The following is a 21,427-nucleotide window of genomic DNA, read 5'->3' as shown; positions in this document are numbered from 1 at the left end:
TTGTGCATGCCTTCCTCACTTAGCTTGATCATTTCTAGATTTTGATCCAAAGTGAGAAGTGTGCAACTCTCCCCTTAGAAGATCACTGGCCTTATTTCAGTACTGTTGTGTCTCAGGGAATAGGAAGGCCAAGGAGAGGGAGATAGGGGTCCCTCAGTGGAGGGATCAGAACACTCGTTATGTTTATCAGTTAGGAACACAGACATGGGCATGGTTCATGGTGCCCCCAAACAATTACAATAGTAACATCAAAGATCACAGTTCGCTGTAATATACAATAAGGGCAGAAAAGTTTGAAATATTGTAAGAATTTGCAAAATGTGGCACAGAAACATGAAGTGAGCTTATGCTGTTGGAAAAATGTCTCTGGCAGACTTGCTTCACAAAGGGTTACCGCAAGCCTTCAATTTGTGGGGGAAAAACACAATATCTGCAAAGTACAATAAAATGAAGTGCGGTGAAATTAGGTATGTCTATAGGTCCACTGGGCATTGTTGAGGGTATGGTGAATGGAAGTTTTCCAACCCAAATAAGGTATTTGGAGTTTCTCTGGAGGCATGCATTCAACTGGAACTATTAAACAGCTAACAAGTGCTTCCACAGGTTTTTAACAAAGTATATTGGCACTCCTGCAACATGGGAATTTTTTTTTTTTAAATGAGAAAACTGAAATTCGAAAAAGTGAAGTGACTTGTCTAAGGTCAATCAGTTAGTAAGTGGCACAACAGCTGTGCGCTTTGGCTCTGTGATTCCAAAGAAAATGCCTTTGCACCTCATTACAGATGGGGAACTGATAAAAAAATTGAAAGTGAGGCAGTATTTAGTGTTGTCAGCATTAAATAAAGAAGGGAAGGTTAAGTGAAGCTGATTTCAATATAGAAGAGGCTGCCCTTGTTCGGAGAGAATCTGTTACAGAGAAAAAGCATTATTGAGTCTTGAACCTTCTAAGGCTGCTTCTCTCCTGCAGCTTTAGCTTTATCTCACTTTACTTTAAGCCAAAGTTGATTGTGGTGGCCCTTGAGGGGATGATGCTGTGCGTAGGAACCGTCTCTATGGGGAGTGTGAATGCCCTTCCTCCCAGTGCCCACAACCTCGGGCGGCTGTTGCATAAGGCCCTGGGCCACCCTGCTGGACAGGACTCCAGCAAACAGCTGGACTTTGGAACTCCGCCCCCCTTAGGCCCTCCCTCCCCGCCGGAGCCCCTCCTCCCCAAGGTGGCTGTGGCTCCCAGAAAGTCAGAGCAGCCGCTGTAGTTAAGGGAGAGGACCAAGGACCGTGGGGAGGGAGCAAGAGAGGGAGCTGGCTCCCTGGCCGCGGCGCCGAAGTTTCTTGCCCGCTGCACCCCTGCCGGCTGCTGGCGCCCTGGGCCATGAGGGAACGCTGGGACCAAGCAGCAGCATGAAGGGCAGTAACCGGGCTTACACCCGATGTCCCTCTTTGGGGTGGCTCTTTGCTAAGTGCTGCTGTTGCTTCCCATGCGGTGGTGAGTGACTGTCGGCTTTGCGCCTTCTTTTACCCGAGACTGGGGACTAAAGAGTAGGACGGAGGGGGGGGGGGGACAGAGCTGGGGTGGGGTGGGGGGAGAAACGAGTGGGATGAGGGGAGAGGAGGCGGGTAACAAAGGGACGAGAGATTGCTCTAAACTGCATTCCTTTCACAGTTTCCCTGGCGGTCCGCGGGCGCTCTTCTCGGGGACATTCTAGCTCGCGTGGAAGCTGCAGTTGGAAACTCAGTTATCAGTGGCTTTGGCTCTCTGGCGCCAGGCCGTAGGGGGTGGGGTGCGGATGCAGGGGGGTGGGGAGAGGGCTCTCTTGCTCTGTGTGTCCCTATAGCGGCAGACTCGTGCTCCCCTGCTCTCATTTACATAAAGATCTCAGCTGCAGGATTAACAAATGACTCTGCGCTACAGGAGTGCATTTGACACTTGTCTCTACACCAGCAACTATTTTTGCCAAGTGACAATTTTCTTTTGGGACTGGAGCCGGCTTTTCTCTTCCTGGGCGTTCGCAGGCCAGCTCTGGGTTTGCAGCTCTGGGCCAAAGCTTGGTTCATTAATTAACCAAGAACTCTCTATGTACCCAATTAGGGCTGTATTTAATTATTCTGCTAATTTTAATGTTGTTGAGGTTACTTGCAGGAAGCAATTAATTTTCCCAAAATCAGCCTGCAAAACAAAAATGGTGAGAAGTATCACAGAGAAAGATTATCAATTGTGTAGCCTCTCCTGGAAAAGAAATCAGGACCTTCCTAGGCAGAGCTAGTAGATATTCCTAAGGCAGTTCCTTCCACTTTAACACTCAGACTTGGAGGGTGGGGGAAGAGAGAGTCTGTTTGTATGCGGCTAGAAGTGAGACTAAAACCTCTCCCTTGACACTCGCCCTTTTTTCTGTTCCACCTGTCCGGCTTCTATCCTCCACCCCCATTTTCCCACCCCATCTTTGTCCCACCAAGTCCTGATGGAACTTTTTCTGAGTTCCTGATGATTACGTTTTTTCTAAATAACCCTTCACCGTCATTTATGCCTCTCATGCACGGCAAGTTCCTGACAAATTCTCCATCTTAGCAGATGGAGGGCTACAAAAACGAAGTAAACCTGAAGGACGTTTCCCAAGACATTAAAGGTTACAAACTTAGCAGTAGAGTCTCTCAGTCTCTGCATTTGATTAGAACAGCGTGGAACTATGTGTGCTCTAGCTCTGAAAGTCAGCACTCAGATGGTAGACTCTTAGGGAACTAGGGGCCCTCACAAAAATCCAAGCATAGATTAGAACAGTGAGAACTGGGAATTGAAAGAAGGGGGGATTTATTAAAAAGGAGACGAAATAGGAAAGGGAATCTGAGGGGGTGGGTTTACTCTGAAGCCTGTGCCCCTTTCATTGTGAAGGGTTTTCAAGCAAGATTTCTTCAGCGTCCATTTCCTGTCAAAAAGCAGAATGCAGGGACTAGGGTGGTGCTTATCTAAAGTCCAGGCAGCTGCCGCCTTGAGTCCAGATGTGTGGCTGTTCCAGCTTCCCTACAGAGTAATTCTCCTGGGGTCTCTGGGCTTTTGCTTTGTTTGTGAATTGCCCTGGCGCTTCTCTCTGTTCCAGCATCTAGGAGGGGGTGAGAGTTGCTTGGAGCCCCTGCTGGGCCCCTCCTGGGCCCCTCTGCCTGTGGGACTGGGAAAGCCAGGGCTGTAGGCTCTGTGGCTTGGAGAGGGGGTGTGAGAGAGTGGGACTTGCAGGAGCCCAAGCTGGAAGAAACTATGGACTCTCCAATGAAAATTGAGGGGAGCAGAAGGCAGCTCAAAGGGGAAAGGAAGGCAAAACAAATATGGGTGCCTTGTCACCTTCTGCTTTACTCCTTACTCTTTCCTAGATAACATGTGAGGAGGGAAAACTGGGGCTCCAATGAGGAAGATGATGGTGGAGGTGAATTAGCCACCCTTCAGAAAACTCCTGATCACACTAGGCAGGGAAATAGTGTCTGAGATGTTGGGGCACTGCCTGTGGGACTCCTCAGTTTGCCTCAAACAGAAAGGAGAGATCTAATCTAAGTCTCCGCCCAGCCTATGGTTACCTGTTTGGAAGCAGATTAAAAAGATAAGGTCAGGCAGGGTCTGGGCTAAGGGGTGGCAGGAGCCATGTCTGGCTGTGAAGGTGACAAGAACAAGCCCCTGAAGCAGGCCAAGGAGATGGAAGAGGAAGATAAGGCATTCAAGGAGAAACAGAAAGAAACCAGCACTAAAAGACTGTGGGGAAAGGCCCCCTGGCCATAGATAGAATTTAAAAATCTGGCAAAAAGGGGCCTCCCTAGTGGCGCGTGCAGTTGAGCGCAGCACTGTGAAGCTGTCCCCAGCCTCTGCAGCGTGGGTTTGATCCCCGCCGGCCGGTGAGGGTCCCACATGGCGCAGCAGACCTCTCCTGCCGCGCCTGCTGCTCCCCTCAGCAGTGTATTTCAGTCATTCTGCCTGTTCTGTTCCCCGCTCTGTCTCTGGTGAATCCTCTCACCCTCCCATGCATCTGGCCTGTACCCCAGTTCTTGTATAAAAATAAATCTTTAAAAAAAAATCTGGCAAAAAGATATTCCTTGTGCCTGAAACAACGGTGATTTTTAATTCCATTCCTGTTTAAACATCTGGATTCCCTGCCATAAGATTCTTTGCCTCCAATAGCTAAATGAGATCTTGGAGTCTTATACTGAGCCTAAATACATGGGCCAGAGCCCCAAAACTTTAAGGGAAGAAACTTCCCAGTTGGAACACCAGGACTTAGGGAACAGTATGAGAGGCAGATTGGAATAGAGGGCAGCTCACTGGGGGTGATTTGCCTCCCTATTCAGTCAAACCAGTTTCTGTTATAACAGACCTAACTCTTTTAATTTTTCTTTTAATTTTTTTGAAGATTTATTTATTTATGCATACAAGAACTGGGGTGTAAGCCAGAGGTAGGGGTGTGTGTGAGAGGATTCACCAGAGATGGAGTGGGACGCAGAACAGGCAGATCGACTGAAATACACTGCTGAGGGGAGCAACGGGTGAGTCAGGAGGGGTCTGCCGTGCCATGTGGGTTGCTCTCTGGCCAGCTGCAGTAGCTGGCGATAGCACTGTCTTTAACCCCTGTGCACCAGAGAGGCCCCCTGTTTCTTCTTTTAAATAAAGGCAGCTGGTTAATTGGTCTCTATCTCCAGCAAGAACTAACTCTGGTAATGCTCCAGTAGCTGGATTCTAAGGCTAAAGGGTGGGAATCTACTGCTATGGTTCCCATGTCAAGGGACCTACACTGGCTTCGGTCACCTCCTTCTGTAGTCTGTGGAAAAAGACAAAAGGAAAAAGCAAGAGGAAGTGACATGTCTGGTTATTTTTTCTTCAAAGCTAAGTGAGGCATCCTAGACTTTCTCTGGTGAATCCTAAGCAGTTGTAATTGTTACGGCTGGGTAAGAATCAAGGATTAGTGACAGGACCTGTGTGGCCTTTCAATATCTTATTTTAGAAAAAAGAGGGATGAAGTTCGTTGAGCTTGTCTTTTGATTCAGAAAAGTGAGGAAGGCTGCAACATGTTTTTCTCTTCCAGTTTTTAGTTCTAGTAAGTTTGGGTAGGGAAAAGGAGTTTGAAGAAAGATGATCTTTCTTCCCTACCTTGAAATTGGTGTTAAAGGGCAGAAAAACTAAAATTCAAGCTTAAGATGGAAATAGCGATCAGGTGAGAAGGGGAAAGACAGTAAAAACATTTATAACTGCCTTTTGGGAAGTGAAAAATAGCCAAATGTGAAATAATGGCATGTGTGTGTCTGGAGGGTGATTAATCATTGATATCACACTCTGTGGGGAGTTTCAGAATTGCTTTGGCAACTTAGATTTTAAGGCTGAAGATGTGGGTCAGCTCTGCATTCTTCCTTAATTACCTCGAAATTTAAAAGGCAACCTGTTTCAAATTTACAAACAGGGTTTCACATCATTTGGGGGTAACTAAGTTAGGGGTTACAGACTGGAATTTATGACTTCTTGGATCATGGAGCCTAGAGACCTTTCTGACCTTGCTAGGCAGAAGCCAGTTTTAGAACCTTTAATTTTCTAGTCAACTTGTAATTAACTTTGGGTATATGGACAACATTCCCTTCTTGGAAACCTTTCCTGATTGCTATCCTCTGTTTCCCACAGTGTGCATAGGTTTTCTTTATACTTGCTTATTGCCGTATCCAGGTCCTGTGCCATTGTGTCTTCCCATTTCAATGGGACACATGCCCGATTCAGGAGTCTGAGTATCTCACAGGTAAAAAGAAGCCTGAACCAGCTGGAGGACAGCGGGGGAGAGGTGCTGGGGTCACATTCCTATGGCTCTGTCACCACCTGGGCAGGTTGAGTTCCAACTTGACGCTGACATCAGGGGGTTTGGGTAAGGGTTTTGAGAGCTCACAGTGCATCCCCACTCCACCTTTTCTATAATTTCTTTGTTTCCATACCTTTTCCCAGAATCGCTTAGCAGAAACCTCTGACTCCAAGTGAATGTCTCTTCTTTGGCTTGTAAACTGATACAGCTCATTTTATAAACTGAATTTAATGAGTGAGTCCATGACACCAAGTTCCCTTAGAAAGGTGTTGGTAACCTCAATGAGGAACCCTTGTGATATTCACTATTGTTTACTTAATTCATCGTAATATACATATACATACTACTCCAGAATGTGCCTTTACCATGAGGAACATTGTAGGGTCAGGAATGGACACGGAGCAGGTTTTCTAGGATCCAGCAGACTGGGTAAAGGAGGAGTCAGAGTCCTCAGTGGTTTTGCAGGTTTTTATTGGGGTTTATCAGGCATATGGCAGGCAGGGGTGCTGGAGGGCCGGGAGGCTGGCGGTCCTCCCAGCCCCCAGCAAACCCTCACTCTATCTGGGCTCTCTGGCGTTGTCTCTGCTTCTCGGCTTCTACTGGTATCCCCGTGACGCCGCCCTTAAAAGCACAGTCTTAGCGCAGGTGTACCCACTTCAGGTGCCTGCCATCAGGCATGCATTCAGGATCACGGGGTTCCCTCATCTATCCTGATGGCGGGAGGGCAGAAAAGCCTGACATTTTTCCTTACCCTACAAACATAAACATACTATTTAGCATATATGTTTTGCTAATGTTAGGCGAAAAAGGATGTCCTAAAGCTAATTCCATACAGGCTTTGTGGACTCCTCCCTCAGGTTCCAGCCACCTTCCCTTTGGTGGTGATGGGATTTGTAGTTCCCAGTGTCTTGATGGCTTTGGTCTGGGGTGGGGGTGGAGTCCACAAAGCCTGTATGGAATTAGCTTTAGGACATCCTTTTTCCCCTAACAATTTTGATATATTTGCTGTCTTGTTTTGACTAATGCTCCAGATTTTTTTTTCTTTTGGCTTGGATAATGGACTATTTTCCAGTAATGGAAAACTGTCATACTGGACATTCATGGACAATGCTACTGACTAATTGTTGCTTCTCTTACACACATTGTAACCCTAAAAAAAGACTGTCTCCTAACACTACATCCTGAGATCTGTGCCACCATAGATATGGTGGAATAAAATTTAAAAGGGGGGATTTTAACAGGGTGGTCCCCAGGAAAGGGGGAGTTTCCAGGTTCCCTGCCCCACCCAAGGGAGGGTGGAGCTAAGCAGGGAGAGAAGAAGCTTCAGAGGAGACTAAGGAAGGAAGCAGGATGGAGCCTGAAGGAGACCTAGAGGAGGTGCATGGAGCCTAGAGACACGTGAAGAAACTGCGCTTGTCTTTTGGTCGTGGACTGGGTGACACAGATGTGGGTGAGAGACCCGAGGGGAGGGGACAATGGCAGCTTTTATCTTGATTTTGATTTTGCTCTTTTCCTTCCGGGCTTGTCTGGTTGTTTCTGACCCTTTTCTGTAGGTCCCCACTGGAAGATGCTTCCGACTTGTGGCAGGCTTTGGGGCCTTGCTCTGGGCCAATCCCATATGGATGGACTTTTACCCACGAGGGGACGGGTAACTTTGGGTGCTTGGTTTAGAAACTAGATTCTTTGCCTTTCCTGTATTGTTTCCTAGTTGTATTAAAGTTCCTTCCCATTAAAGTCTCATATGTTTTGTGCTGATGCGGCAGGTGGCAGAACCCATTTAGAATAGGCAGGTTTGCGGGGTTTGGGCTGCCCCTCTCCCTGTCCTGTAACACTAATAGATCTTTTTAATGATCTCTGCCTCCCAGGGATATACCCTAACCTAAAGGGAATTACCACACATAAATACTGTTCCCATCCTAAAGCCTATGCTCTTCTTCCCATACTTGATTCTCTGACTGGTGAATAATAACAAGAATATCTATTGCCTTGATAATAGCACTGAGTGCCGCTCAGTGCCATACTCTCCCATTTCTACTAGGCTACCATCCGGCCACTAGTCTGTGTTAGTGTTTAGCCTAGTAGAAATGGAGGTGTGTGCACTTGGTGGGTGAGGTAGAGATTGGAAACTGAAACCAAGTGCCCCTCCAGCTGTGAGTCCAGCAAGTACTGGTAAAGCTGTAGGCAAGTCACCCCAGTGGTCCCAGGGCTCCAGGTTGGTTAAGTCTCAACTTTGGATGAAAAGATTAAAAACTCAGTCTTTATATTGTTATGCAAAATCATTTAAAAGTAAAAACAACAAGGAATGACCATCAGGGACTCCATTCAGAGTACAGACAGTGTTGTGCGCATACCTCACTGCAGAGGACTGTTGCTGGTGTTCTATTTTGGGATATTCCTCTTGAGAATCTTGATGCTATTCTCTTACGCCTTAAAAATATTCCCTTTTGAAGTATTGCTCCTCTTTCGATGAGTGAGTGGCTACATAGTCTGCCCTCTCCTTGCAACCAAACCCCAGGCTTGTCCTGAAGGAGGACCCTAGAAAGAGCAGACTGCCATGTTTCTGCCTCTCCAGAGCAGCTTGTGCACCCCGTTCTTAGGAAAGTCTGCTCCTGTTTTCTCTCTGGGTCAATTTAATTCAGAATTTCTCCCTTGCTTTCTTGTCTCTCTTCTTGAAGCATATCCTTTCAGGTAGAAATGAATCAATGAAATGCATTCCTATCGTTCTATCTTGAACAACTCTGGATTTTATGTAACGCAGTGTTTTTCATTCATTTCACAAGTGTTTACATGCTGACTGCTCGCCTGGAGAAGAATGGATGGAGATCAGAGTAGCGCTGACCCCTTTGGGCTGTTATAAGGATTATTTAATATACTTATAGGATGCAACAAAGCACAGGGCATACAGCATGCTTTTGAAAGTTTAGCTACTGATAAGAACTGTAATTGTAACACTTGACAAAGACCCCCCATGCTCTGGGAACTCCCAACCAAAAGTGTGTGGCTCTACCTATTGTAAATCTAAGTTCCTTTGCCATGTCAGTCGTACTGGCTCAAACCATTGTCAGCCGTTCCTCAAGGCTGACATAATTCACTATGAGGGAAGAAAGCTTGTGATCTAGATGCATGCTGGGGATTTCCTTTTTTTTTTTAATTAAACCAATTTGTCCAGTCATCTATTTTTGGGCATTTGGGTTATTTCCATAGCTTAGCTATTGTAAACAGTGCTTCTATAAACATAGGGGTGCAGATGCCCTTTTGAATTAATGTTTCCGTGTCCTTTGGGTAAATACCTAGGAGTGGAATTGCTGGATCATGTGGAAACTCTATGTTTAGTAGGTCCAGAAATCTCCACACAGCTTTCCATAGTGGTTGGACCAGTTTGCACTCCCACCAGCAGTGCAGGAGAGTTCCTTTTTCACCACATCCTCGCCAACATTTGTTGTTGCTAGTTTTTTTAATATGTGCCATTCTCAAAAACGAAAAATGATGATGTAAGAATTATACAAAATAAAATATATTAAACATTAAAATAAATAAATAAATAAATAAAACCAATTTGAAAACGCACAGTACTGTTGATATTAGAATCTTAAGCATCCTGAGTTTTTCTTCTTTGAGGAGAAACATAAGGTGCAAGAATTGGAGCATAGCTACCCCAGTTTGAAGTTTGAATCCTGAGAACTTACATTATATTAAAATGCATCACTTCTTGCCTGCCCCTTGCTTGGACTAACCATCTAAAGAGAGATAATTTCTGTTACCTTCGGACAGCATTATTCAACATCCTTTATGCACAAAGCTTTACTGGTTCTTTTTCAGGCTTTTTTTTTTTTTTTTTAAAGATTTATTTACTTATGCATACAAGAATTGGGGTAGGGGCCAGAGATGGGGGCGGGGGCAGTGAGAGGATCACCAGAGACAGAGTGGGAAACAGAACAGGCAGACTGACTGAAATACACAGCTGAGGGGAGCAGAGGGCAGGACAGGAGAGGTCTTTCTTGCTGCACCATGTGGGTAGCACCCTGGCTGCCAGGGATCGAACTCATGCTGCAGAGGCTATGGACAGCTTCATAGTGCTATGCTTACCCCCTTGCACCATGAGGGAGGCCCCAGGCTGTTTTTGCCTAGATAAAAGTCATAACCTGCTGCCTGCAGTAGCCCCAAGTTGCTGACATTTCTCTTAGCCTTGGTCAGTGTCTTCCGTGTTTCGTGTAAATGTGGGACAGTAGGCAATTGACTCCCCTGCTTGGTCTACTCAGTGATGAATGGAGAGCATCTTTGAAGTCTGGCAGAGCTTTCTGTGCTGTCCTTCCTGGAAGTAGGGGAGCTCTGGTTACATATGCAAGGCAACTAGAAGCCGGCCAGGTGGACTTTAGCAAGGTAAAGGAGCAAAGATCAGAGTTACAGAACAGGTTGCTCCACATTCTTGCCTTCCTAGTGACCACAGTGAGGAAATTGTCAATGGGAAGGAAAGGAAACCCCTTCTGCCACAGGTTGAAACAGTACCTTGTAAAACATTTCTGTTCTCAGGTATCTGCTCTTCCCTGGGGCAGGATCAGTTATAGGCACACGTTTGTTCTCTTACAGCACCTGTTAGCACCTATGTATAAGAATGCTTTCAGGGCATTCCCAGTTTCTGCCCTTCCACCATTAGAGTCTCCTTATTGTTCTCCAAGAGATGGAAGTGTTGCCTTTTCCAATCCAAAGGGGAACCAGTCTCATTTTTAGAAGGACTACAAACGTGCCCCTTCCGCACAGTTTTGGGATCTCTGTCTACACCTGTGTGCTGCCTCCTTCTTTATACTCTCTACTTAAAGCATAAACTCTCAGTGTGGTCCCTGAGGAACATGTTAGAAATGCTGATTCTCAGCCCCATGACTCAGAAACTCTGGGATGGGACCCAGAGTCAGTGTTTGACAAGCCCTTCAGGTGGTTCCAGTGCACACCCAAGGTGAGAACCACTGACTCAGTGCTGCTGACTTAGAGGGAAAGGCATGTTTCTTCTTAGGTTCCTCCTTTTTCTCATTTTTGGTTTGTTCTTTTTCTTCTATCTGCCCGCCCCCATCTTCCTCCTCGCTCCCCAGCTCCAGCACAAGTACCCTATACAGAAGGCTTCCTGTTCCCCTAGGAATTACTGTTTGGCGAAGTGGCAGAGGCCCCTTCACCAGTCATTTTCACTTGCCAATATGAGGTAGAAATTAGAAATCACCTACACACATCCCCCAGGGCCCAGTAAGGGAAGCTGTGGCATTCTTTTTCCCATTTAAGATTCCTATGCTTTTGTTTTGTTTTCATTATTACTCCTAAAGCCAACTATGCTCACTATAGAAAAAAAAAAAAATTAGGCAAACTCAAAGACCATGAATCACAACTTGTATAGTATATCCTAACCACCTATAAATAACTACCACTTAACCCACTTAATGTATCCTTTTTTCCTGTGTTTACTCCCTTTTAAAATAAATGGGTTCATAGTTTATATGCTGTTTTACAACTTGCTTTCACTTAATCTTCTGCACATATTCCCATATAGATATATTTCCAGGATATTTTTAGTGGCTGCAAATTGCTTCATTGCAGATAAGACTTGAACTTGACAATTGTTAGAATTGATTTAATATAGTGACTAAGGTTTTGGTGGAAGGGAGTGAGGAAGAGCTAATTGTTAAAAATAGGTCTTTCCAGAATCAGACTATATAGACAGACTGATTCTTGTCTTGGGGTTTACAGATCTCCACTCCCTGCATCCCAGCTTTCCTTTCTGCAGGATGTATGATTTCCCCCAAGAGAGATATGGTTCACTTCTTCCTCCCGGGTGTCATACGCTCTGTGACCAGCATGCTCTGTGACATCCTTTTCTTCCTTATGTGGTATTAGGAATTTTCTCACTCTCGAGTCTCCTAATTGTATAGCTGCTTTCAAGCTGAGGGGGTTTTTCTTTTTCTTTTTCTTTTCTTGAGACATACCTCTGGAGATAGGTTTTTAATTATTGAAACTGGGAAAGACAGTCTTGATTAAATTCTTCTACCTAGCAAAATCCTGCATAAACATTGGGAAAGCATTTGAAAATATAGATAAATGAAAGCAAGATTCCATTATTTAGAGGTAATCATGTTAACATTTTAAAAATCTCATTTTGATCTTTTTTTTCATGTGTGTATTTCTTCCCACTATAGTAGTATTATAATTTTTTTTCACATAAGGTATTGAACAACTTCTATCATGTATTTTGTGTATGCATTCACTTCAGTGCACAGAGGGACTGTTAAATATTTAGGATGTTGACAGTGGTAGGATTTTGAGAGCCACTGGTAGCTTAAGATCAGCCTTCGTGGGAGTATTTATACTGGGGAAGTCATCAGACACCGCAAATCAAGGCTTTTTTTTTTTTTATTCAGGGAGCTAGATTACCAGCAGATCACTAAATGCACATTTTCTCATGTGTAATGTTGGTTTGTTTGTACTTTCACTCTCCCTATTTTAGGTTGTTTCTAATCTTTGCTATTATAATGACCATTCTGATAGTTAAGACTTGGCACATACTCATAATTACTTCCTTAGGCTAAATCCCTAGAAATTTTGAGTTCCACAGTGAAAGAATATCCAGAATTACAAGCGTCATTTGCTGGTAGTTACACCCCAGTTTCATACCCTTTGAAGGGAATGTTATACTCTTTCTTTTTGTTTTGAGAGGATTTATGAGCTACATCCTCTGGGACGAGGAATTTCATGTCTCTTCTGTTGTTTACTTCTGTTTACATTTTCTGAATTAACTTAATTCTTTTTATATAAGGAAATACTCTAGCTGAGAGTATAATAAATTAGCGCCTTTGATTCTTAGGCTATGACTGATATTCAGAGTGTAATTATAGTTTGTGGCTGTTCTGGAGATGATTAAGAGCTGAGGCTTTAGATCCAGGGAGAGTTTGAATCTGAACTTTGCTACTTGCTAACTTTGTGCAAGTTACATAAATGCTTTGCCTCAGTTTCCTCATCTGGAAAATGAAGATAAACATGAAATCTAGTCATGGATTTTTGTAAGGCTTAGATGGATTGCCATATGTCAATCACTTAGAACTTCTAGATAAGTGTTAGATTATTATTAGCTTTAATGAATACATAGTCTCTGTGACTTTTGCCAACTGTCACATTCAAATGATTTCCTTCGCTCTTAATCATAAAGGAAATTAAATTCAGCTTTTTTTTTTGGTATCAACCTCCAGGTATTTGAGTATCATGTAGTAAGTATCTGATTAGCGACCATAGATAATTTTAAGATCTTTAAGATATTTCCATGGCCCCAAGGATCTTATAGTGCAACAGAACTATTATACACAAGTTTGAACTGAAAAAAAAAATGATAGAAAAAAGAAAGGAGGAGGAAATAGATGCTAAAGGCAAAAAGAAAAATGATGCTTCAAGATTCTGCCTGATGGCTGACCAAAATAATTCTGCAGAAGCTGATGGGAGCACAGTGGCCTAAAATGATATGGGAGGACTTCTCAGGAGATGTAACGTTCTCTCTGAGCCCAAAAGACGTGCACTAGATTTCTCTTGGACAGAGCTATCTCAGAGCTTACAGTCTATGATGCATTCATGTGCCAGATTAGGAATTTTTCAATTCTGAATGCTTTCACCCCATTCCAGGTCCAGTCCTAGACCACCTGCCCCCACCCCCCAGCCCTCTCCATAATTCCAGGAGAATGATGGGCTCTGTGGTGCTTCAAGATGCCCACAGGCCTGCTCAACTTTAATGCTCAAGAGAAGCAGTTACCTTTTCCTTTCTGAGTAGCGCAGTTTGTGAGAGAACAAACAGGATTAAATTGTGAATTCTCCTAGAGCTCAGGTTAGCCAGGTTTGGGGAACATAATGAGAGAAAATCCTGAGAAGAAAAATAAACAAGAAGAGAGTAGCAGTGTACCCCCATCTCCCAATGGGCTGACCCCTCCACCAACATACCACACTCGAGTCCTGCTTCTCTACATGACACGAACTTTGCTAGCCCATGTGCCCCCAGTGCCTAAGGTTACAGTGGGGCTGCTGACAGAGTGAGGGAGTCTGCTGCTCTGATTTGGGGGCTGAAATCTAGAGGAGACATTCCTAGGTGGGTACTTGGAGTTCCTAGTTGAGCTCAGGCGATTTTCATGTTGTCATTTAGCTGAATGGTATTTGAGTGTTCAGTGTATCTTTCTGAGCAAAATGCTTCATCCTCATTTTTGTCTCCATCACTGAGTGCCTGAGTGAGAGCCATTCTGTACAGGGCATGGAGACCATGTCCCTATTTGTCTAAGAAAAGCTGTATATGTAGCATGGCTTGACTCTGTGGCATAATAGACCACTAGAATTTAACACTTCTCAGATCATAGATTCCAAGTTTATCCATGACAAGAGCACTTTAAAAAAGAGATGTGACTTGCCTGAGGCTCACTTGCTAATTAGTAAAATGATATCATCCTTTCTGTAGCATATGCTTGTATCTTTCTGGAGGAGAGAGTGAGATGAAGCGTCGTTCTGCCCTTTTGTTTGGTAGGATGGGGAGAGCAGAAGCACTGAATCAAGTCATAGGAGAGACCCAGATGTTTGAAGGAATGTAGAGGATCAGGGACTCAAGTGAATAGAAATCACTCTCAGGTTCCCAGAGCTGTATCCTAATTATGTGCTTTAGATTTGTTCCTGTGGAAATCTCCCCCTCAATGGCCACTTGCATCTGGTATTTCTAAATGTCTGGAGAAATTCTGGGGGAGCTTTACCACTATGGGCTATTGCATTGTATTTTATTGAACAGAGCTATCCCAGAGCTCATAGTCCAAGGTTCATCTGAAATCATAGCTGGGTTCCCAAAACCTAGAGTTGAGGAATAGGCCAGCTGGTCCTAATGATCAGGGTTAGCCCTGTTGGCCTGGAGTCTCCTAGCAAGGCCAGCCAGCACTGGAAAGTTTCTTGAGATCACTCAATGGGCTTTCCTGTGACCGTCCAGATCATATGGAATGTCAAGGTTGTTCTGAATTCAGAGCTGAATAGCCAGTGTGCTCCTATCTAATCAGGCTTTCATGAAAACCTTCCAGTTAACCCAGAGAGTTAACTGAAAGACTGCCCCAGTATTCCAGAGGCCTTACCCAGGGCCTCCTGGCTCTGACTTCCCCAGGACTTGGGTATACTCAGAAATCACAACCAATGAACAAAATGGACATGACACTGCCCTCATAGATTTATAATTTAAAGGGAGTAGCATGTATGAGTGTGTGCGCGCACATGCGCGCACACACACACACACACAGATTTTCTTCATTCTCAAAATATGCTGTGAGAGGAGCATAATATGGTGGTAGAGGAGGAACTTAGAATGGAGGAATTGACATAGGTACCAAAAGTCCTTTTATTACCATTCTTCTGGCCCCCAAGTATATATCATTTGCATTCTAGACCAAGTTTGAAGTAGATTGTAAAAGAAGCTTTAATATGTGTAGCTTTATGGAGTTCACATCTTTGGTTCCTTGCCCAAAGCTGGCTTGCTTCAAGAACTCACACGCCATTCTTCAGTCCACAAGCATCTGAGGTACCTGTACTGTGTCCACAGGGTGCCTGTACTGTGTCCTGAATCCCTGTGGCACTGTTGTACTCCTACATATTTTGACACTGGGATACAAGGCCAGATTCCCACTCATTTGGTCTTTCCCACCTGACTTTAGTTGCTGCTGTGAGACACGCCATCCACAGCAGCCCCCTGTGGTGACGTGCCACTAATTGTGCTCATGACAGCTTCAGCTGAGACTGAGCAACCCTTTCCTGGCTGTGTTGCAGACTTGGCTCTTAAAAAAAAGAAAAACCTCAATCACCGACCTCTGAGTTCTTTTCCAATTCCTACTCCACAAAGAGATTTTAAAACACAGACAATCCTATTCGTTTACTTGTAGTCTGCATGAAAACAGGAGAAAACTTTGATACACTTTTGAGGGTTTTTTGTTCTTTTTCTTTTTTTCTTCTTGAGGCTTTCTAATTTTTAAGGTCTAGGATTTTTTGAGCTTTGGTTTGGAAATTCTACCCCTTCCCAATTTAACTGAGTACAATCACCTAGTACTGATTCCATTTTGGAGTGTTAGCACCCACTTCTACCAGAAAATCTGTGGATCTCCTCATAGATATTCTCTGAGAAACAGCCAGTTTCCCAGCTCCTTCCCAGTGAGGTGGTCAAGTCTAAATTTAACTGTGACCTTCTGCCAGTATAGGCAAACTAGGGCTGCAAGAACAAAGCCAGAACTGGACTGTTCTTGGGAGTATGTGTGCAGAGGAGTTAGACGAGAAAGTGGGTAAGGCTTCCCAAAAGCTAGATCAGCCCTGAGGGAGCAAGAGGAGTTCAGGATGGGGAGAAGTGTAATCATCCCATGTGACTATTAGGAGTTTATCCTGGCGTGGCTGGTCCCTTGGAGAAAGTTAGCTAAATTCTCCACTATTTCCTCCCTCTGTAAAATATAAATGATGTAACTCACCTGCATTTATAGTTACCATGACTTCCTGCCAAACATTATACCACAGTTATATGCTCGTTCTTGTCTCCTAGTGACAAGTCACCAGTCCCAGTTCATTAATTACCATCTGCACATTTTGTTTTATAGATTCCAGACCTCACTTGATTGTCTGACTTGCTACGTTGTTTCATTCACGTGTTATTCCGTGTCAGTGAAAACATATCTGAGGGCAGAGTCTTTAATTCTGTTGGTGGGTAACTTTGCATATTTTTATACTAAAAATGTTCAGACACAAAACAGTTAAACTAGTTCGTAAAATTTCCTCTAATTTGTTTCTATAGTCATGACTAACACCCTCCAGCGTGAAATCCATACATGTATATGTGATGTTATATATTTATGTGACATTTTTAAGTGGCAGCAGATTATTACTCAAGTAAGACAATCTTTATTTTTCTGTTTGCTCCCTAATAGTTCAGAAATCATCTAGAGGCAGGTTTGGAAAAGTTGTCTTGAGCATATATGTCTTTTCAAAGTGCCCTAGCTTGCTGTTGAGAGGAGAGCCAGGACATAAAATGTCCGGAGTTGTTTCTAGCACTCTTTGAAAATGCCCAGATTAATATCACAAACAGAGAAGAGAACATGGGTTAGCTGGCTCTCCTGTGCTCATCTTTCATTCCCTTTAAGTAAACTAGAGGGATTTTGTCGGCAATTATCTTCTTAACTCAGGATTCTAAGAGAAGAGCATGGATTAGGGTACAACAGAGTTCCCATCCTCACATTTTAGCATTAAGTGTGTGCATTGGTCTAGCTACTTCTTTATATCAATTTCTTCCTCCGCATATACTCATGCCCCACATAACAATGTTTCAGTCAGTAACACACTACATGTATGACGGTAGTCCCTACATACAGTCCAGGTGTGTAGTAGCCTATACCATGTTGGCTTTGGAAGTACTCACTGTAATGTTTGCTCAGTGACAGAATTGCCTAATGATGCATTTCTCAGAACATAGCCCCATTGCTAAGTGACACATGACTGTATTTGGAAAATTATGGGCATCTTCCCTAGGGTGTTTGTGAGGATTCAAATAAAAAAGGTGTGGAGGGTTGCCTATCACTTGATATAGATCCTGGCTTCCTGATGCATAGAATGCTATCAATAAACACTGGCTATAAACAATATATATTCTTTCTCTATATCAGATATTTCTCTGACTTATAGGGCAGTAGTTATAGATGAGCCACTAAGTGGGATTGGAAATCAGTAAATATTTTTCAAAGATTTTTGAAAATAAAACTTGTAACTTAGGCCTCTAATTACTGGCTTTTTGTCCAATTATTGGTCCCTAGAAGTATCCCTGTTTAAAATAAATTGCTGATCTGGTGGGTTCTAAGGCCGATTCAAGTTGACAAATTTTATTAAGAAAGTGATCAAAGGTCTCCTCTATACTTAGAAGCCAATATGTTGGGGTTTTAAGAAGTTCTTCAGATCACTCCCAAAGACCTTTGTTAGTTTAGTTTACACCATTATCCTGTAGTTATCCAAAGCTGATCGTCGTGGTTGTGCTCCTTTAATTACTGTGGCTATATGCTGTGCTCTGGCAAATATCAGATGTGCCATTTATGACTCAGAAATTTCTATCCTGTCATCAGTAACCAATCAGATCTCCTTATTTCCCGTAGCCGCATTTATCACTTTCAAACAAAACAACAAACTTGACATTTTGGGTAGATGTATTATTGATTAGATTAGAATTAGATTAGATTAGATTACTTTTTTTTAAGATTTATTTATTTATGCATACAAGAACTGGGGTACAGGCCAGAGGTGTGTGGGGGGGGGGTGAGAGGATTCATTATAGACAGAGTGGGGAACAGAACAGGCAGATCGACTGAAATACACTGCTGAGGGGAGCAGCGGGCAAGTCAGGAGAGGTCTACTGTACCATGTGGGTAGCTCCCTGGTTGGGGATTGAACTCATGCTGCGGTGGCTGCTGATAGCTTCATAGGTTGTGTCTTAACCCCTTACGCCACCAGGGAGGCCCTAGATTAGATTACTTTTTACAACCATGAAACTCAGTTATAGACCTTCATGTTCAGTGGGAAGGCAGAAGTTAAAAGTCCCTAAAATTGACTCTCTTTGGATCTGTCCACACTGAGTCTGGTCATGTGCCCATCCTTAATCCCTTTGGACCAGGGAATAAAATATCTGATTATTTTAGAACCCACTCTGAGGGTAGAGATTGAGCAGGGACAGATTATAAAACTGGGAATTGGGGTGCCCTTTTGAAGGGGAAAGAAAAAAATAGAGGCAGCCAGCTGGTGATTTGTGGGTCCTTTAGGTTAAAAGAGAAACTATAGTAAATTTAAGGACAATTGACTATTGTAAATGCCTGTTCTGTTGTACATGCTTAGAAGGGTCAATCAGACAAGAAGGCAAGACCCATTGGAGAACTGACAATGGAATTGGCCAGCAAAGGGTCAGAAGGGATATTCTTCATCTAAGAAGTTAGCCAGAGGAAATAGCAAGAAGGACACAGAGGCCTGGATGGGCATGGAGTATCTACAGAAAAGATGAACAAATAGCAATTTTCCATGCACCATTATAGCATCTCCTTTTGACTTCAGCTCTTGGGAGTCAGCCTACACATTGCACAGATGAGAACACTGAGGTTCAGAGAGATTAGAGGATTTTCCCGGGAGTGTGTAGTTAATAAGTTGAGCCTTGGTTTCCTCTCAATAGTCCACCCGCTCTCCCATTTACTCTCTGCCCAACTAGATTCTGATCTTTTTTTTTTTTAAAGATTGATTTATTTATGCATACAAGAGCTAGGGTATAGGCCAGAGGAGTGGGGGGTAAGAGGATTCACCAGAGACAGTGGGGAACAGAACAGGCAGATAGACCAAAGTATACTGCTGAGGGGAGCAGTGGGTGAGTCAGGAGAGGTCTGCTGCACCATGTGGGTTGCTCCCTGGCTGACCAGGGCATTGAACTCGTGCTGCAGTGGCTGTGGATAGCTTCATAGGTTGTGTCTTAACCCCTTGCTCTACCAGGGAGGCCTAGAATCTCATCTTTGTGTAAAGTTATGTTTTTATGACTGTAATGAAATATGGTATAGTGTGTCCCTGAAACTATGAGATGGGTTAGCAGTTTCAGAAACAGCTTTTTGTTGTGGAGTATTACTTTTATTTGCATATGTAAACCCTGTGCCGCCAAAGCTCCTAACATAAACATTGCCTGGCATACACACACACACACACACACACACACACACACTCACTCTCTCTCTCTCTCTTTTATACCCTAAATAGCAGGGGCCTAGAAATGTTTGTCTACTTTTGCCAACATCTGACTGTGATTATCTTTAACCACAGTCACACTTGTTTGTCTCTTAAAATAGTATTGAGTTTCCTAAGAAGGCTGTTTCTAGTTGTCACAGCCCTCTCAGATCCCTGTCTGTTCCACTTACCTTCTCCTGCCAACCTCAGCAGCCTCTGTTTTACTGTGATTAATTTTCCTGCTCCCTTCTGTTGACCCACCAGAATCCATAGAATTTTCAGATGTCTTCTAGTGAGAGTATTGGAATCATCTCCTAGATCACACATGTTGCCTCAGAGAGCTGAAAGTCTAACTCTCTCTGAGATGTCCATACCCATTCTTCCTGCCTGTTGCTGGCTCAGCTTGTAGGCTAGGCCAATATGGAGGAACTTTCACAGAGGAGCCTGCAGGCTAAACTCTATCCAACATATGGAACAGACCCTGCCAGAGGTTGTTAAATGGATTTTAAAAATGTTTTGGGGTTCTGTTTCAGAGAAAGTCAGTATTCCCTTGTGGTAGTCTATCAGCTTCCTTTGTTTTAAAGTACAAGTTGCCTCATTTTGACTTTGAACTTGATGCGAGTAGAAGAAAGGGAATACAGAAGGTGCTTTTACCCTATAGGTTTCTGTATGCACCTCCCCCCCCCCCAGAATAATACATCATACCACTGTGGGGGAAACTGCTCCCAGGTGGAGCCTGGTAGTCTTATGTGCAAAGGTCTCTCTCAGAGCTGTCACTGGATAAAGGAAGTGACTGTCTGCTCCTACAAGTGATTCTGTGTTGTGTGCTCTAGACTTGGGTCCTACCACTAAGCGATCCTAAACACCAGGGTGACAATGTGGGTGGCAAACACAAAAAACCCACAGGGCAAGAACGCTGAAAAAACGGACTGTCAGGATTGCTCTCCCATTTTCCAAGCCTGTGCTATGATTTGAACAGGGTGTGCTCCAGAGTGGGGGCATGGAGGTCACTCACTGAGCCCTGCAAGAGCCTCTCTTGGTGCCACTGTTGGACTACTTTGCTCTTCCTGAACCACAAAAGCTATGTCTGCATAACCTTGTGATAATAGAACTGAAAGTTTAGGTGCTTAATGGTGGAAAATAGATTTGGGAGATGAAGGTTGCAAATGAGCTCATGAAAGTCATATAAATATTTTTATGATCCTTAAAATAGGTAATCCCACTAAATAGAAAATGAGCACTTGCAATTTCTATTCTATTGGGTTGGAAATATTTGAAATTTTCCTAACTCAAAATTTGCACTAGATTTTTTTTTAAAGATTTATTTATTTATTTATACAAGCACTGGGTACAGTTAGAAGTGTGGGAGGGTGAGAGAATTCACCAGAGCCAGAGCGGAGAACAGAACAGGCAGACTGATGAAGTACACTGCTGAGGGGAGCAGCAGGTGGCAGGAGAGGTCTGTGTGCCATTTGGGACCCTCGCCAGCAGCCAGGGATCAAACCAGTGCTGCAGAGGCTGCGGGCAGTTTGCAGCCCAGCGCTCAACCACTGCGCCACCAGGGGAGGCCCTGAACTAGATTTTTTAATTCAGTTTTGTGTGTGTGCAGCAAATAGGTGTATTAAGACACTTGCACCCCTACCCCCACCATCCAAATGGGGCTAGTGTGTCCAAATGGGGCTCAAAATTGTGTAGAAGTGTAGACTTTAGGGCCTCCCCTGGTGGCGCAGACGGTTAGCGCAGCGCTGTGAAGCTGTCCACGGCCTCTGCAGCACCGGTTCCATCCCAGCCAGCCACGAGGGTCCCACATGGTGCAGCAGACCTCTCCTGTCGCACCTGCTGCTCCCCTCAGCAGTGTATTTCATCAGTCT

At 44.0% G+C, this 21,427-nt stretch overlaps 1 protein-coding gene across 9 annotated transcripts in view; it reads left to right on the top strand.

The window, feature by feature from the left end:
- The first annotated feature begins 1,215 nt into the window (after window positions 1–1,215).
- Window positions 1,216–21,427, top strand: part of LOC129144613 (kalirin) — a 111,527-nt gene continuing 91,315 nt past the window's right edge. For 4 of the 9 annotated variants that reach the window (XM_054700506.1, XM_054700505.1, XM_054700510.1 and 1 more), the window contains exon 1: window positions 1,216–1,483. In XM_054700506.1, coding sequence (XP_054556481.1) covers window positions 1,399–1,483 — 85 coding nt within the window. In that variant the 5' untranslated portion in view covers window positions 1,216–1,398. The remainder of the gene's footprint in view (window positions 1,484–21,427) is intronic. The other 5 variants (XM_037525419.2, XM_054700508.1, XM_037525418.2 and 2 more) reach the window with 2 other exon arrangements.

The sequence above is a fragment of the Talpa occidentalis genome, unplaced genomic scaffold, assembly GCF_014898055.3.
Source record: "Talpa occidentalis isolate TD23 unplaced genomic scaffold, MPIMG_talOcc4v2.1 talOcc4.4, whole genome shotgun sequence".
Classification (NCBI taxonomy): domain Eukaryota; kingdom Metazoa; phylum Chordata; class Mammalia; order Eulipotyphla; family Talpidae; genus Talpa; species Talpa occidentalis.
Note: the sequence above shows the minus strand (reverse complement) of the source record. Positions and strands in the feature narration are given on the sequence as shown.